This window comes from Lissotriton vulgaris, chromosome 9 (assembly GCF_964263255.1).
Source record: "Lissotriton vulgaris chromosome 9, aLisVul1.2, whole genome shotgun sequence".
Classification (NCBI taxonomy): Eukaryota; Metazoa; Chordata; class Amphibia; order Caudata; family Salamandridae; genus Lissotriton; species Lissotriton vulgaris.
In genome coordinates this window covers 935,088,760-935,106,331 of record NC_141697.1, presented here as the reverse complement: position 1 = coordinate 935,106,331, position 17,572 = coordinate 935,088,760, and the positions used below count along the sequence as shown (strand labels likewise).

The 17,572-nt window shown below is 46.0% G+C and overlaps 1 protein-coding gene across 3 annotated transcripts in view; it reads right to left on the bottom strand.

Moving 5' to 3' along the window:
* MST1 (macrophage stimulating 1) overlaps window positions 1–17,572 on the bottom strand; it is a 506,796-nt gene that overhangs the window by 182,409 nt on the left and 306,815 nt on the right. For all 3 annotated transcript variants that reach the window (XM_086938776.1, XM_086938778.1, XM_086938777.1), the window contains exon 11: window positions 10,774–10,876. In XM_086938776.1, coding sequence (XP_086794902.1) covers window positions 10,774–10,876 — 103 coding nt within the window. The remainder of the gene's footprint in view (window positions 1–10,773; window positions 10,877–17,572) is intronic.

The following is a 17,572-nucleotide window of genomic DNA, read 5'->3' as shown; positions in this document are numbered from 1 at the left end:
AGTGCCACAAAAAATTGTGGAATCTATAACTTAAGAGGGGATCCCACCACACATTTCGAACACTCGATTATTGGGAATATGCTTAATCAATTAATGCATGACTGGGACATGGGGTTCGCTAATGAACTCTGTGAGCCTCAAGTAGCTTTCCAGACAACATTCTTTGGGTGGGGGCAAGGCACCACAATTGATTACATCCTAGTGACCAATAAGAATCAGGGATGCCTGGTGGGCTTTAACATGGAAGATTTGGCATTAAGTGACCATTTCCCAATAAGCACTACAATCGTGATTGACAAAGATGAGTCCCCTGAGCTAAGCATACCAAGCATCCTTCACGGCCGATCGGTCTCTCGCAAGAAAAAATGGCTACGCTATAAAATGGGGGAAAATTGATGGTACAACTTTTCTAAAAGACCTAGTGCAGAAAGAAATGGACCAATTCATGGTCTGCCTAGAATCCAACACCACTCCCCAGCAAATTATAGCGGCATATGGGAATATTGTCGCCACTATAAACGATAAACTTACAAAAAAATTAAAAAGAGACATAGCAAAGAGAGAATATGGCTGGTTTAACTCCGCCTGTTCTAAAGCTCACAAAGACCTATTACAGGCTCTAAAGACACTTCCCAAGGATAATAATGCCATTAGGCTAGCCAGACGTGTCTATAAGCACACGCTACATCAAAGACAAGATGAACTTAAAAACCAGGCTTGGGAAGCTTTAGTAAAGGCAAGCTCCATAAGGGACAACGTCTCTTTTTGGAAGGAAATCAATGCCCCTTTCTTCTCCCAGGACAACAGGACAGATTCGATGGAGGTAGCAATACCGGAAGATTCCTGGATTGACTACTTTTCCTCCTTATACAAAAAAGAGGCATTAAACATGACTCTAGAATATAACATCTATAATAGCAACCAAGATAACTTCCCACTAAACACTGTTTTTTCCCCTGCGGAGGTTGAATTAGCAATCTCGCAAAGCGCAAACTTAAAAGCCCCAGGCCCAGATGGAGTCCCCATTGACTTATTTAAAGTCAATGCAGAAATGTGGGCTCCATTACTAGCAAATGCATTAAATGCGTACAGCACATTGGGATTCCCTGATTCATGGCATGAGGCCATAATCATCCCAATATTCAAAAAGGGGAATAGACAGGACCCAAAATGCTACCGCCCTATCTCCCTGCTGGATACATTAATGAAGGTGGCAGGTAGAATTCTACTAACCAAACTACAAACTTGGTCTAAGGATAAAGGGATTCTCTCAAAATTGCAGTACGGCTTCAAAGCTGGAGTTGGCACTGTAGAGCAGGGTCTCAATTTAAATCTAATAATAAATAAGTATGTTAATAAGAAGCAAGGGAACCTCTACCTCACTTTTGTCGATCTATCCTCGGCATTTGATTGCCTTGACCACGCTGTGCTGTGGAATACCTTGGCAAAGATGGGAATAGATAAAAATATCTTACACTTCATACAGGAACTATACAGGGATGCGGGCGCAGCGGTTAGGTATGGCAAAAATGGAGAGCGAACAAAAAAATTCCCTATAGCAAAGGGTGTTCGTCAGGGTTGCATCCTCGCCCCTTTTCTTTTTAACTTATATATCAACGAGATAGCAAATGTTTTAAACGACCTCAGAGTTGATTATCCCAAAATAAATGGTACCTCAGTATCTTTATTATTGTATGCTGACGATGCTGTGATCATGGCCCGCACACAGCTAGGCCTCCAGAAAGCCATAACTGGTTTTTCATCTTTTATGTCTATAAGAGGCCTAAAAATAAATGAAGGAAAAACATTTACAATGTCATGCTCCCTGCGAAAAAACACACCAAATTGTAAAATCTTCATAAATAGTAGCAAGATAGCAATGACTAAAACCTTCTCTTACCTAGGAATTATATTCAATAATAAGGGAACATGGGCACCAGCTATAACCTCCAGAAATTTAGCTTTTGCCCGTACAATAGGCGCCCTTAAACACTTTGCCAAGAGATTGGGCAGGAAACCCGTGCATATATTACTTAAGATATATGCTGCCAAATGCGTGTCCACCGCTGTATATGGGGCAGGCATATGGGGCATAGCAGATAGCACTCAGATTCAAACAGTGGAAAATGCCTTCCTTAGATATTTACTCTCAGTCCCTCGTTCCACGTCTACCACTGTGTGCCATAATGAACTAGATAGAATCCATATCATAGATCTTATAAAAGTAGCACCAGTAATGCTGTGGTATAAGATTTGGACATGTGAGGACACAGGGTTTAATAGGGAAGTAATTACTGATTGTTTAAACTATCCGGTATCTACCAAACAACCATGGTTAGCGTATGTGAAAAAGTTCCTTTTCTCCATCGGCAAACCAGATCTTTACATAAACCCTATAACTTGCACACAAATATCAAAAAAATCTTTAAAAACGGCGTGTTTAGATTTACTGGCGGAACGAAGATGGTATCTAGATGGGCACAAATCCACCATAGTAGCCCACCGTAATATCCTATATGGCACGGGAATCCACGCCTACTTAGCACCAACTTACTCGTGTTTTCATAGAATGCTCCTGACTCGAATGAGGACGGAGTCGTTCTATAGGCTTGTATCTTTTCCCATTACAAACATCTGGTCGGCAAACATGGAAAAGTGCCCATGTGATGAGACATCTAGACAGTCAAATATACATTGTATACTGTTTTGTAAGCATTATGAATGGGGGAGGAAAAGATACTTGATACCACTCTTAAAGTCATGGGGGGTGAGAACCTGTAAGATTGCATTGCTTAGACTATATATGCTGCAAGACGAAATTACTATAGTGACAATGATAAAATTCCTTACGTTTATCGTAAAATGTAGGGGGTCTATGGGCAATGTATAGGACCTCGTGGATAATCTATAAAACTGAAAAAATCCGTATTATAGTGTTCCTCATAAACACCGTATAATACGTATACAGCAGCAGACTGTATGAATACCGAGAGTCCTGTAAATGAATTTTAAATGAATTTGTTGCATTTTTTCATTTTATCTAGATGATGTTTTTTAATACGACATTTTTTATGAGAAAGAGATGTATATAGTATTTGTATTTTTTTTGTATGTCATGCTTTTATGGTTTTTCTGACAAAACACCGAATAAAGCTATCTTGAATTGAAAAAAAAAAATTGAAACGTGTATTAAATATTTTCCACCTGATTGCACAAACTAGACATCCAACCTAGAGGCCACATTTGCAATCCAGAACATACGGGTGTTCTAGTAACATTGAGATGGAGTAATACTTTATTAATGTACACTGGGTTTTTGTTTTTAAAGCGCTGCAAAACTCTATGCAGCAGTTAAAGTTTATTAATATTTCAAGACCTACACTAAAGGTCAGGAAATAATACAATAAACAGCAATAAAATAGGATTAACTATGTGTTCAGAAGGATTTTTAAAAATGCAATACTAGGCAGAAGAGATGTTTGAGGCTGTGATATAGTCCAAAGCTTCTTTTGCAGTCTCCAATTTTTTTTTTTTTTTTTTTTAACATTCTTGAGAAACCATACACGTACTGTATGGAGGATGTGACCGAGACAACCTATTTCAAAGACTGAATACTACTGTGACGTCCAGAAAAGATAAAATCATTAAATGTGTTACCCTACAATCTGGCTGAATCATGTTTTTTTTTTTTTTTTAAAACCTTTATTAAGCAATGCAAGTTATTACATGTGCAGGCCCACAACCACAGGGGCCGGCCGCAAAGGAAGCAAAGAAACCAGAAGTCGAACAACAATTAAGTAAAGGAGAAGCTGTACGACTACCACACGTGGTCATGGGCACCCCAGAGCAAAAGGATAAATCAGGTTTTCGTTTTTTAGTTATGATGAAGAAGTAGCGGCGGCTATCTCAAAGGCGTCACACCATCCCGTTTAAGAACAGGAGATGAGGGGGGACGGACCCCGCAAAGCAATCAATATCAGGTGAAAACTCACACAGTTATGCAACAATACGGTCACCGAGGCAGCGACAGAGCTACAGGCAATACGGCAGCAAGTAGTGTAGCAGAGCACCATCCCATGAACCCACCCTCTAAGGATAGAAAGGCATAGGCAAGTGGAAACGCCTGATAGAAAAAGGAGAGGAAGTAAAAGAGACCGCCAGCCCTACTGGAGAGATAGAGTACCCTCCCAAGAACAGACAGAAAAGAAAGAGAAAGGGACCATAGAACAAAATAAACTAAAACAACAAACCCCCCCGCACCCACCACCCTGCACACCTGTAATGGCTACGGCCAACCCCACTAACAGCGTGCCTGTCGCCCAGGAACTGCCCCACAGAAGGGAAAAATATAAAGAGGAGGAGGAGAGCGACAAACACACTCCCGGACTCTCTTACCCCCCACCATTGGCGATCTCCCCAAAGCATATCAGCCAACCTTTAAAAGTGGAAAGCAAGCGGTAAGCTGGGGAAGACATCAACCAAGTCCAACCACCACCCGGAAGGAGCCCAGGCGTGATCAAATCTGCATCAAAACACATGGCGCCCAAGTGACAATAAGTTCGAGAGAAAGAATACAGCAGTCCAGTCGAAGCAATGGTGACGTGTTAAAGCCGGATACCAGATGAAGTCAGCCTTGGCCAGTGCGACTCCGCGCAAAGCCCCATGTCCTCCGAAGCACAATAGGCAGGAAACAGTCAAAATGGCGGAGCCCACAGAACCAGCAGGACAAGATGGAAAGGAAAGACCGACTTCTCCAAGAGTCCAGGAAGGGCTAATTTGCAGCGAGGGTCCGCCGGACGGGAAGCACACAGGGAAGACCATTGATAACAATGGGTGCAGAGTAACTCAGGGCAAAAGAATCCAAATGAGCCAAGGCAGGGCGCCGGTCGGGAAGCTCAAAGCGATGGGTCAAGTCCTCCACCGGTATCAAGGGATGTTGTTCACTTGTCGCAGGGTCGTCGTCCGGTCCTAGGCGAATGTTTTCCAGCTTTTTCGCGAGCCGGTCATACGTGACGGTAAACTGGGTACGGAGCGCCCCTATGGCGGCCATGATGGACCTCAACAATGGTGCGCCATCCGCCCGCTCCATCCCCCGGGCCACAGGGACAAAGCGGGACTCGAGCCCCGGGATCACTACCAAGGCTCTAGGCACACATAAGGCAGACGTAGACTGCGGGCACGCTCTTCATCGGCAGACACTGCACCTTCTTCAGCCGCGGGGGATAGCCCTCCGACCTCGTCCCCCCAGCAAGGTCTCCGGGCGGCGTCCCCAGACCGCGGCTCAGGATGATCGCCGTCCGTCACGATAATATATCTTCGTCGCCTATTAAAGACTGGATTGCGATGCAGAGTCTCAAAATCCAAAGTCGCAGGACCGGACCGGACCCCGGACTCACAGCCGCCGTTAATCAATGGCAATCCGGGTGAACAGGAAATCGAGGTCCCGGCGGCAGTCCCGAAATAGGCCCAGGAGGAAACACGACAGAACTTTGTCACCAAAGCAGCTAGAAAGACCGGGTTCGCACCAATGGTGTCAGGCAGACTTCATACACCCAGGCGCCCGGTGGTGGAACAGGATGAACAGCAGGATATATCGACCGCCGGTGGAGGTCGGCGGAGCCGGGAGCTTACGCGGCCATCTTGGATCGTTGCGTAGCTCCTCCCCCTGGCTGAATCATTTTAATGGCAAATTCCAACTCCTTAAAATCCACACAAAAAGTTGCAGTGAGTGATCTTGAAAAGTAGATAAATGCCACAGTTTTATTTTAAACTAGGAGATTCAGTTATTCTTCTATATCGTTTATGGTTCATACAATAAGCAACATCAGATAAAACTAGCTTTTGCCACGGTATTCTTAAATTCCAATTTGTAAAGCAGTATTGTCGAATCAGGTTAGAATGAGTAAAATGTTAACTGTCTAATGGAAATTTTAAAGGTTTCGACAATCTAATCTAGTCCTGTTCTAGTTGAAAGTGCATACCCAACATGATCTCCAAAAGAATGAGTAGCATATATACAAATAAAAAATGTGCAGCTTATAATTTACCCCAGAGGCTTTCAAAAATGGACTTATTGCAACAGGTTCTAAATGCAAATCTTGCTTAGGGAAACTTTTTGGTAGGGTCATCAGTCTTAGATGACTAAGCAATGTTATAATGTTACAAGAATAATAAAGCAATAGCTCATTTTAACCACATGACCCATAGTAAAGAAATTAGACCGCCTCAATAGGTGGATATATATAACAGCTAAGCTGTCGCCTTTTGGCAAATTACTGAATCTTTTTTTTTTAAAACCCTTTATTTTTCAATTTTAGAATGAATAACAAGCATTTGCAATGCAATAGGTCTCACATTATTGAAGTTTGATCTATTGGCATTGCTAATAATAATGCAACGCCAATAGCTCAAACATTCAGTAATGCGAGACCCATGCATTGCATATAAGAGCAGCACCGCCGTGCATAGCTCAGGAAGCATGGTGGAGGACTTAAAACCACACAGCGATACTGAAGCACCGTTTTCCTGTCCTATCTAACAAGCTACTCACTAAACACTAATTTTTAGCCTCTATAAACCACAGACTCCCTTTCACTAGGTTATTCGCAGCATGCTGTGTGCTTCTTAGTGTTTTACGAAATAATTACCTTGTTTCGCCACATTTTCAGCAGATTTGAAGTGATATGTGCTTTTTGAGTTAAATGTATGTCAGTAAACATGTAGTCCCACTTTAAGTATGAATGTGCCACGAGGCAGGATCATACACTTGGCCAAATTTAGGCCAACTATTTATTAAAAGCGTAATCACGAAGAAACAACGGCATCTACTTATTTCCAAACATCTCTTGGCGACTAAAACCATGATGGGACTGCTTGAGCGATGTGAATGGGTGGAAGAAAATCATAGGACCTGGAGAAAGTCAGTGGAAGTAAAAACAGTAGTTTTTGATGTAAGCAGGAAGTAAACAAACACACATCTCAACAGGCAGTTGAAACGCGGACACTTACAAAGCTGCCGGTTTGGGGGGGGGGGGGATGGGGGGGCGGGGGTGTTGCTCTCTCTTGCTTGGCCTATGACAGTCAGTGACCAGTGTGCTTGGTGAGACGTTTCCCTTACCGCCTCTCTCGGCATTTACAGCAGACTCCACAGAATCCACACAAACCTCTATGAGAAAGCCATTAACCTCCGAGGCTGACCGGAAGGTGAGCCATGGTGCGATCCTGACGAGGCTGTCCAGGCACCCTAGATGAGAAAGCCATTAACCTCCGAGGCTGACCGGGAGGTGAGCCATGGTGCGATCCTGACTAGGCTGTCCAGGCGCCCTCGATGAGAAGGCCATTAATCTCGGAGGCGAGCCGTGGTGCGATCCTGACGAGGCTGTCCAGGCGCCCTCGCTTGCAAAAATTAAAGCGCGGGGGACGCAAGAAGAGACGGGCATGTTCACAGCGCATGTCTCCAAAACTGTGCCGTCACAGCCATTTTCTCCAATGTGATTTGCAAGCTCGTGCACCTCTCCTGTCCCACTTCGCTAAGCTGCCCGGCGACAATAAGTCTTGCTTACGGAGCAGCGCGTGGCGCTGCATCGGTAGGCGAGACCTAAAAACCAATATAGGCACTTGATGTCAAACATTGTGTTTGTTTGAGATCCACGACAAAATGCAAAGATATATAAACAGTACATGATCACTGTCCACTATACCAGTTATCTAACAACCAGCTTGTAATATAAACTTCAGAATATCAACACGCATCCTCTAACATCCGAGACATGCTGATCACTTAGGTGCATCTCAGGGTTTAAGAACGTGCAACATAACTCCCTCAAGTACTAAGATCCTCTTCTAACTTCTCATCACTCCTGCTAGTCTTCATATGGACCTCTTCCGCCAGAGACCACGTACGCACATCCCTCATCCATTCATCCTGAGAGGGGGAACGCTTCCCCATCCAAGTTACTGCCACCCTGTGCTTTGCAAGGAGGAGTAACAATAGTTTATACTAATTCTTACGCCTCTTGGGCTTCATACCATATCCGAGTAAACAGTGCAGCAGGTTTGTCAGTACTCTAAATCCTGTACCCCTTTTCACCAACTCCACCACCCGGTTCCGGAATCGATGTACCTCAGGCAGCCCCAGGCCAGATATAGAAAATCTGCATGAGAATATAAAATAGAATGCGTGGACTTGTGATGGTGGGTGTGTGAACATCTGATGGGTGATGTGTAGGCATCTTATGCTGATTTTACGAGTGTTTGAGGTCATCTGATGAGTGTGCGTTTCCATCGTATGGTTGGTGTCTGAAGGCATTTGCAGAAGGGCGTTTAACCAACAGATGAAACGTATGTGGGAGTGACTCGTAATAGCTGCCTGCGTATTTGATGGCATTGTGGGGGGGGGGGGCCTGATAGTGAGGATGTGCATCTGATGTATGTGGATGTTTGATAGGTGTGTGGGTGTTCAATAGTCTGTGTGGACATCTAACAGTCTGAGAATGGGCATTTAATGTTGTGAGTTTGTGTGGGCATCGGATGGTGTTTGTGTGAAAGTGGGGGAATCTGAAGTTGTGTCATTGGGTATCTAATAGTGTATATGTTCAGAGGCTAGTTTGCTGATGATTCTGTTGTCTGCTAATGGCGGTGTTAGAAAGTATGTTTGTTCATCTGATGGTGGATGTTTTTGGCCTCTGATGGTGGGTATTAAGGGCAGTGACAGAGGGTGTAAGGGGGGATATGATGATTTGGGGAGTGTTCACTGGTGCATGTGCCCAACTTATTGTACGAATGAGTTTGTACAGGTATCCAATGGTGTGCATGTGTGTTTGATGGTGCGTGTTAGGCCGTCTCTTGGGAGAGGATTGTGTGGCAGTCTTCTGGAGCATGAATAGGCATCTTATGGTGGGGTGTGGCTGTCTGAAAATGGTTTTATGATAATTTTTATCATGGGAGTGTGTGCATCTGATGTAATGTCTGAGCCTGTGATAGTTATAATCTGGGTGTCTACTGGTAAATATGTCTATTTTTGATGATGGGTGTTTGGCTACTGGCTAATTGTTGCAAGGGTGTCCAATGCAAGGTAGGAATAAGCGTGAATTGGGCAGGGCACCTGCTGAAAAGTGAATTGGTTTCTGAATATTAGTAATGGTGTTGGATGGGGCATTTGTGATCAATACGTATAAATTAAATTTTGCTTCCAAAAGTGAAGCATCAGCAAACCTTTTAAAATCTCTCTGATGCACGTCAGATATTTCCTACCATTATCCTGCTGCCCATCCAATTCGCCCAAAAGTGAGTTGGCAGTTGACTTTTTGTCCACCCTGCCTAGCCAAAGGGAAAGAGTATTGTGCACCTCTGATCTGTCACAATCCTCTGGGGCCCAACACAGGCTGAAGGCCATGGCATAGAGGAGTGTGGCTGCTCACACCTCTGACAGTTCCATATTCTCAATTGTGGGACAAATTGGCTAATGGGGGCAAAATGTAACATTAGTAATGATGCTATTTTGTCAGGATTGCCCATCTTTTTATACAGACTGTTTTTCAAATATGTACCACCGCTAACCCCCTGAGGTGTACAAATGTACGTACATTTTATTTCAGCTACACTGGCTAACCCCTATAACAGTATATTTTACAAACTTTATTTGACTGATCAGCAAATGTATCTAGCAGCTAGATTCAAACTCTGTGGATCTGGAGTCAGGATACTATCCATCCTGAAATGTTACCACTCTGCACTATTTACCCAAGCTGGTTCTGAAGATGCATCTGAGACCTATTGTCTAGCCTTCTTCGGTTGACTCATGTCATATCTCAGCAAAGACACATTTCGTTAAGAAAATCTTCATTAAATGATTAAGTTCTTTGTTCGAAGTATGACATTTTTTTCTCTGCCCGATTCCTAGACCCCTGCATGATAAACTGTACTTTGTACATTGGTACACTTATATCCCTTCTTTATTTTTCCATTTTATTATGGGATTTTTTGTATGCTTTGATATTGTAGTGGTAAGGTCCGAGAGTTAGGGTGGCGCCTAAGTTCTCTTTGTGTCGTCATCTCGGCACGTAAGACGCCAGTGACTGACGCGGAGCCACAGGACGCCACCAACTGACGCACAGGGGTACTGTTAAGCAAAAACTTTTCGGATCCAGTCTTACGCCTGGGGATATTCTAAGGTAAGGAATCTATCACTAACGTGTCTCTTTCAGATTTGTGAATTGCATTCATTTGTACAAACCTTTAAATACAAGAAGAAACACTGTTTTAAATTGTAAAGCCCTCCTAAGTATGAATTTTCTGCATTTCACTATTGTATTTTTTTGTTTCTGCCCATTTAATCTCGTTCTGTTTTTCAACTTCCCTCTATATATTTCAGTCAAAGCAAAAGTGCACACTACTTCCTTATTTCCTGCCATTAACTACAATCGCTGAAGGTCTACAGAGACCTTTTAATGTCTTCATGATTGCACTTGCCTCCTTGAAGGATTCTGGAGACAAATACCTTAATAGTTGCAAGGCAATTAGCATTGCTAAGTCCACAAAGTTTACCAACTTTTCAGGTCGGTCATGAGCAGGAATTGGGTGGGTTCCCAAAGATGCAGAAACTGATGTGGTGACTATTATCAAGAAGCAAAAATCTTTTGTTAAACAAATAAGTATTTGCAAAACACAATGATCAATCACACTAGGCGTTTCAAAGTACTGGTCTCTTCAGTCAGAGATCCCATTTATGAACAAAACATGCTTTTGGCTACGCAAATGAGAGTTGTGACTTACGATGGAACATGAGGGTATTGGTCTGACCACTTTTGACATGCAATTCCTTTTCGGGTCATGCTAATAGTCCCTCGATAAAGCTCGCCGTGTCCATGGTAACAAACTGATGGAGCAAAACAAAGAATATAATTTTTAGATGAAAGTGGCATAATGGTTTGTTACATAACTTGATAGAAATTATCTCTTGACACCACATATATATATTTCTCTCTCTGTCACAATGTCTTATTAACTAAACAAAGGTCAGTATATATGACCCAGGCAACACCGCTTGTTTAGCTGGAAGGGGGTGGGCGCACACAGCCTTACACTCCAGCACTCAGTTTGCCCCGATGCATCATAATAAATGGAGTGCATGATAACACTTTCTTCGGTGTCAGGCATTAGTTTTTCACCCTTGTTGGTGCAGCCAGTGCTGTGTATCTCTCGACTAGTGCTACAGGACAATTGTCCTTCAGTAGAGTGCAAAAACAACAGTTGATGGACAGAATGCAGAACAATGTCATACCACACCACTGGAGTCAAGCTATCCTGGCTGAAGACGGCTGATAGCCAGAAACCGGTCCTAAAATGCTTGATTTCGGTCCAGGGAAGACATGGCTTGGCAGTTCAGCCTGGACTGTTCCCATGAGGCACAGGGTCAAGGCTGATTTGCATTTGGCCATGTCTGAATTGGGGTGGAGTGGTGAGCAAAAAAACGATATATTTAGGCCCAGATCTCTGTACTGGGGTGAATGTATGACATAGTTCTGTATTCTGTCCATCAATTGTTGTTTTTGCTTCTTCAGTAGAGAGCAACACTTTTTTGGGGGGTGCTGGAGATGCTGCCCAAAGTCTTCTCCGGTCTCAGTACTGGTCGCTGGGCGCAGAGACATCAAACAGAGCTCGTCAGCTCGTTACCTCAACGAGAAGAGGGTGGGCGCACACTGCCTCACACTCTAGCACTCAGTTTGCCCCGATGCATCATAATAAATGCAGAGCATGATAACGCTTTCTTCGGTGTCAGGCTTTAGTTTTTCACCCTTGTTGGTGCAGCCAGTGCTGTGTATCTCTTGACACGTGTCTAGAGATATACAGCAATGTCTGCACCAACTTTGGTGAAAAACTCCAGCTACTTTTGAAGTAAGTTTGAACTGTGTACTGCATTTACCAGGATGCAAAGGGGCGAACTGTGCTGGGGCTGTGAGGCAGTGTGCTCCCAACTTCCATACCGTTTGTTTAGCTGCACACTTGTCAGAATCCTATGCCAAAATCCTCATAAAATTGGTACTCTTAGGAGAAACTTCCTATTCCAAGCAGCTCATTGGAACAAAAAAATGACAGCAGGTCTTTGATCCTAGGTGCTCTGATATAAAAATGATTCTACAAATTCAAGAATGATGGAGCTTCTGAGGGACCCTTGGTTCACCTCACTTACAAACATATAAAAAACATAGAAGTGCAGAGAGCTTTCCCTACAGGAGAGTATGTGAGTGTATCTGGGCATCAGGTCTCATGTCTGTGTATGAATATGTAGTGTTGTGCTCCTGGAACACCCTGGGGGGTGCCACAGCCTGTGTGTCCAGAAGGGTAGATGGATACTGTAACTTCTCTGAGTGCCTGTTTGATATGCATAGGGAAATTCAAGGTGAGAAGGTGTGCCCACATTAGTCTGACTAATAACATAACTCCTTGAGAGTGGCAGTGGTGAGTCAGATGTGCAAGTCTACAGGATGGCCCTTTCTGGGAGAGGGGTCTGAACTCTATGGGGAATGGGAACTGAAAGGATCATCCTTATGATGACTCGAACCCTAGGCGGAGCGGTTTCTCTATATGTGCTGGGTCCTAAGACCTGCTCTGCCATTGCAGAGAACGCAGGAGACACGTTTCTGTTTTGCTTACTATACAACAAATGCGGAGTGAGTGGTTCTAATGGTGAGACTTAGGGACTACTCTCACCAAAGAAATACAAATGTGCTGTGGAACCTGCTCTGACTTTAAAGCACAAGTTACTACTTGCTATCTGTAAGAGACATTAGTTAGTGATAGATTTCTTACCTTAGACTATCCCCAGGCGTCAGACTGGATCCGGAAAGTTTTTCGTCAGCAGTACCCCTGCGCGTCAGTATGTGGCGTCATGCAGTTCTGCATCCATTGCTGCGTCGTAGGCGCCGAGATGACATCACGGAGACTACTTAGGTGCAACCCATGTGCGCTGACGTCAGTTCTGTATACGGCTATCCACGCCAGGAACGCAGAGCCATGCAAGAAACTGACCACTGGTGCCATGAAACTAGGGCCCTGAAAGGGATGACACCTTAACCCTAGGAATCAGTTCGCAGAATGGGGAGGATGGGTAGGGTGGTAAGGAATCTATCACTAACTAATGTCTCTTACAGATATATCGTTACACAAGTAGTAACTTGTGCATCTGAAAAAGACATGTTAGTGATAGATTCCTTACCTTAGAAAAAAATACCCCAGCAATACCAACCCAGGTGGTGGGTCTGCGAACAAGATTGCACCAGAAAGTCACGGGGAACAAAACGGCTAAAGAAGCAGTCTCTCCGGACTTGACTGTCAAGGCAATATTGTTTGGTAAACGTGTGCAGCGAGGCCCACGTAGCTGCCTGACAAATGTCCTGCAAGGGAACGCTGGGTCCCAAGGCAGTAGTGGCTGCTGTTGCCCTTGTAGAATGGGCACGCAGCCCCACTAGAGGCTCCTTCTTAGGCAACGAGTAATAAGCTTTGATGCACAGAACGACCCACCGAGAGATGGTTCGTTTGTGCATGGCCTGACCTTTTTTGGCGCCCAGGTAGCAAACAAAGAGTTGGTCATCCACCTGGAACTGTTGTGTGTGGTTCAGATAGAACGAGAGCGCACGTTTTGGGTCCAGGCGGTGGAGCTTCTCTTTCTCTTTTGAAGGATGCGGAGGCGGAAAGAAGGTGGGCAAAGTGATGGTCTGCCCGATGTGCAAGGGTGTGACAACCTTTGGCAAGGAAGAAGGACGAGCTTTGTCCGGAGGAACAGAACGAAAAGGGGGTTTAGAAGAAAGAGCCTGGAGCTCACTCACTCTTCTGGCAGAGGTGATAGCTACCAGGAAAGCCGTCTTTAGAGTGAGAAGACGTAAGGGACAGTTATGAAGGGGCGAAAAGGAAGCGCACATCAGATAGGTCAAGACAAGATTTAAGTCCCATTGAGGCATTATGAAAGGTACGGACGCAACCTGTGTGTGTAATCCCTTTGAGGAAACGATTAACAACCGGTGACTTAAAAAGAGAAGGCTGATCTGGAAGCCGTAGAAAGGCAGAGATGGCCGAAAGATAACCTGTGATAATGCCCAGAGCTGAGCCCTGCTGGCCCAAAGAGAGAAGGAACAGAAGGACCTCAGAAAGAGGGGCAGAAAGGGGATCCACAGCCTTTGCTGTGCACCATGCCACAAATTTGTTCCACCTGCAGGCGTACACCGTCTAAGTGAAGGGACGCCTGGCTCCCAGAATGACATCAGTGACTTCGGGAGGAAAGTCGAAAGCTGTTAACCGTCGCCGCTCAATCTCCACGCATGGAGGTGGAGGTTGGACAGGTTCGGGTGGAGGACCGTTCCCTGCTGCTGCGACAGAAGATCCTCCCGAAGTGGCAGTCAGATCCGGGGTCGATTGCCATGCTGAGTAGCTCAGGATACCAGTATCTTCGTGCCCAATCCGGACCCACAAGGATGACTTGGGCCCGATCAAGCCGAATCTTCTTCAGCACTCTGGGCAGAAGTAGTATAGGCTGAAAGGCGTACAACAGACCGCAGCTCCACTTGTTACAAAAAGCATCGCCAAGCGAGTGCCGCCCTGGAAATTCCAGGGCGCAGAACTGATGACATTCCGCGCTCTCTTCGGTGGCGAATAGATCTAACCAAGGATAAACTCCAGATAATTTGATAATGCGATTGCATATATGTCAAATAACTGCAGAAAGAGACCTTGCGCCACGTCCGAGTTGAGACGCCATTCATGATCCAACATGCACCGGCGGCTGATTCCGTCCGCCGTGATGTTCAGAGAACCTGCCAGGTGTTGACCCATCAAGGTAATGCCTAGATGTTCCAGCCATATCCAGAGGCGCAGAGCCTAATGACATAGGGTCCACAGATGTGAAAATATGCGTCCTGCAAGTCCAACGCTACCATCCAGTCGCCAGGGTCGAGAGCAGCCAAGACCTGAGCCTTAGTCAACATCTTGAAGTTCTCCTTCCGGAGGAAGCGATTGACGTTCCTGAGGTCCAAGATGTGGTAGGCCCTCTTTCTCCTTCTTGGGGCGCAGAAAGTAGTGGGAATAACAACCACTTCCTACTTCTGACCCAGGAACGCGCACAATGGCCCCCTTGGCCAAGAGGGCTGTGACTTTCTGTTGGAGAAGCGCAAAGGGTCAGAGGAGAGGTCAGAGCCACCTGCATCCTCCGACTCTTCCGCCCACTCCTGTACCGACTCGCACTGCAGTGAAAGAGGGTCCTCCGACCCCTCCCAGTCCCCCCCTCCTCCACTGCCCATGGCACAGGCTGCTGCGGCAGGGGATGGAAAGGGGAATATAAATGGTCCAACGGTGCCAGGAATGGCGCCGGTCGGTGCTGATCCGGCTCCATGTCGTAATTAGGGTCCCAACCTGGAGCAAAATTGCCCGGAAAGCCGGGCAAGGGTGGAGGTGGAACTAACAGAACCCATTGCGGCGCCAGAAACGGAATCGCGGGAGGCGGCAGAGCCGTCGCAGGAGAACCTTGCAAAAAGAACAATTGATGACCAGAATGCAGAACAATGTCATACTTCACCCCAGTACAGAAATATGGTCCTAAATCCATTGTTGTTTTGCTCACCATGCCAATCTAGTTCGGACCCCGCCATATGCAAATCAGTCATGACCCTTCACCCAATGGGAACAGTCCAGCCCGAAACTGCCAGGTCAGGTCCTCTCTGGACTGGAAACAAACATTCTAGGACCGGTTTTGGTCTTTCAGCCCTCATCAGCCAGGATAGCTTGCTTCCAGTGGCATGGAGAGCACAGGACCCACGTCTAGGCATACCCGTCTCACTCGGGGTGACAAATGCAAAAAGAACAATTGATGGACAGAATGCAGGACAATCATACATTCACCCCAGTACAGAGATCTGGGCCTAAATCCATCGATTTTTGCTCACCATGCCATTCCAGTTTGGACTCCGCCATATGCAAATCAGTCTTGACCCTGCACCCAATGGGAACAGTCCAGCCCGAACTGCCTCACAGTCCAGTCCTCTCTGGACTGGAAACAAGCATCCTAGAAACGGTTTCAGATTTCAGCCCTCGTCAGGCAGACTCCAGTGGCATGGAAAGCACAGAACCACGTCTAGGCATACCCGTCTCACTCTGGGCGGAGGACCTTGCGGCTCCGGGGCCGGAGACGCCGGCAGAGGACCTTGCAGTGCAGAGGCCAGTGCCACCAGCGGGGCAGGTAGCAGAGCCTGCGGCAAGGGCGGGTCCTCATCTAGTACCGCGGGCCCCAAGGCGCATCAGCGGGAGCCCGAGACCTGAAAAGGCAGTCCAGGCAGCAAGAAAATCTTGCACCTGGATTCGCTGATGGACCTGGATAAGGTGGGTAGGCTGTGGGACTCACAGGCTCCAACGTAGCCGTGGGGGAGGTATCCCCGGCCCCCTCGTCCACTTCCAGAGACCGACGGGGGGACGTCGGAGAGCATGAATGCTTCTTCGACTTATTCTTATGAAGTCTCTTACCCGATTCGGAGTGTGAAGACTTCGACCCCGAGGAGCGATGATGATGGCTCTGCGTTTGGTCCCTCGATCGACCCCTGGACCTCGAATGGTGCGGAGACGACTGCCGGGCCTCCAGCAGCTTAAGGGACTGCTCCCGCAAAGCCTTCGGAGCCATGGCCAGACAGTCGGAACATGACCGGGAGTCATGGTCGCGCTCCAGACAGTAGAGACAGATGCCATGGGGGTCAGCCACTGACATCGTACGACGACAGACCCTGCAGGATTTAAACCCAGGCATCACATGGCACTAGGAGTCAAAGACTCAAAAGAGAAGTAGAGACAAAAGTCTCAATAAAGTTAGTCAAAAAGTGACTAGGGTACGCGCTCTAACCGGATCTGCACTTGCTGGAGCGGAAAAAGAAAGAACTGACGTCAGCGCGCATGGTTGGCGCCTAAGTAGTCTCTGTAACGTCATCTCAGCGCCTACGACGCCAGCGAAGCTGCAGGAGTACTGCTGACGAAAAACTTTCCGGATCCAGTCTGACGCCTGGAGATATTCTAAGGTAAGGAATCTACCACTAAGGTGTCTCTTTCAGATTACAGGGTTGTCAACCACCATATTTTGGCAAAGTGGTGAAGCCAGGATGAAATGTCATCTCCTACTGCCATGGCCAAAACAGATCCACTATCCCATGTCTAGCGGCGGAGGTTAGGCTTTTGTCTGCCCACCTCAGTGAATTGCACACCTGGTTGGCGTGGTGTTTGTCAAGGATTGTTTATAGTACTCAATACCTTAACTGAGACTATTAAAGTTTGCAGGTAAGAAATTAAAAGGTTAAACAGATTGTGTGGCCTTAGATTCAATTCATTCCAATTTAATAATCAAGTTACTTCCCATGTACACTTGACGTGTTATCATCAGATGTTGCATCTTCTGGTAACGAAGGCTCTGCTCTATGATCACTTCGATCCTCTTGTCCACTGGTCTCATCTTTGTGGCTTGAGATTCCTAGATCGCACACAGAAACGTTTTCTTTGTGTCCGGGATCTATGACTAGTTCTCGTATTTGATGGAGAACCCTAGACA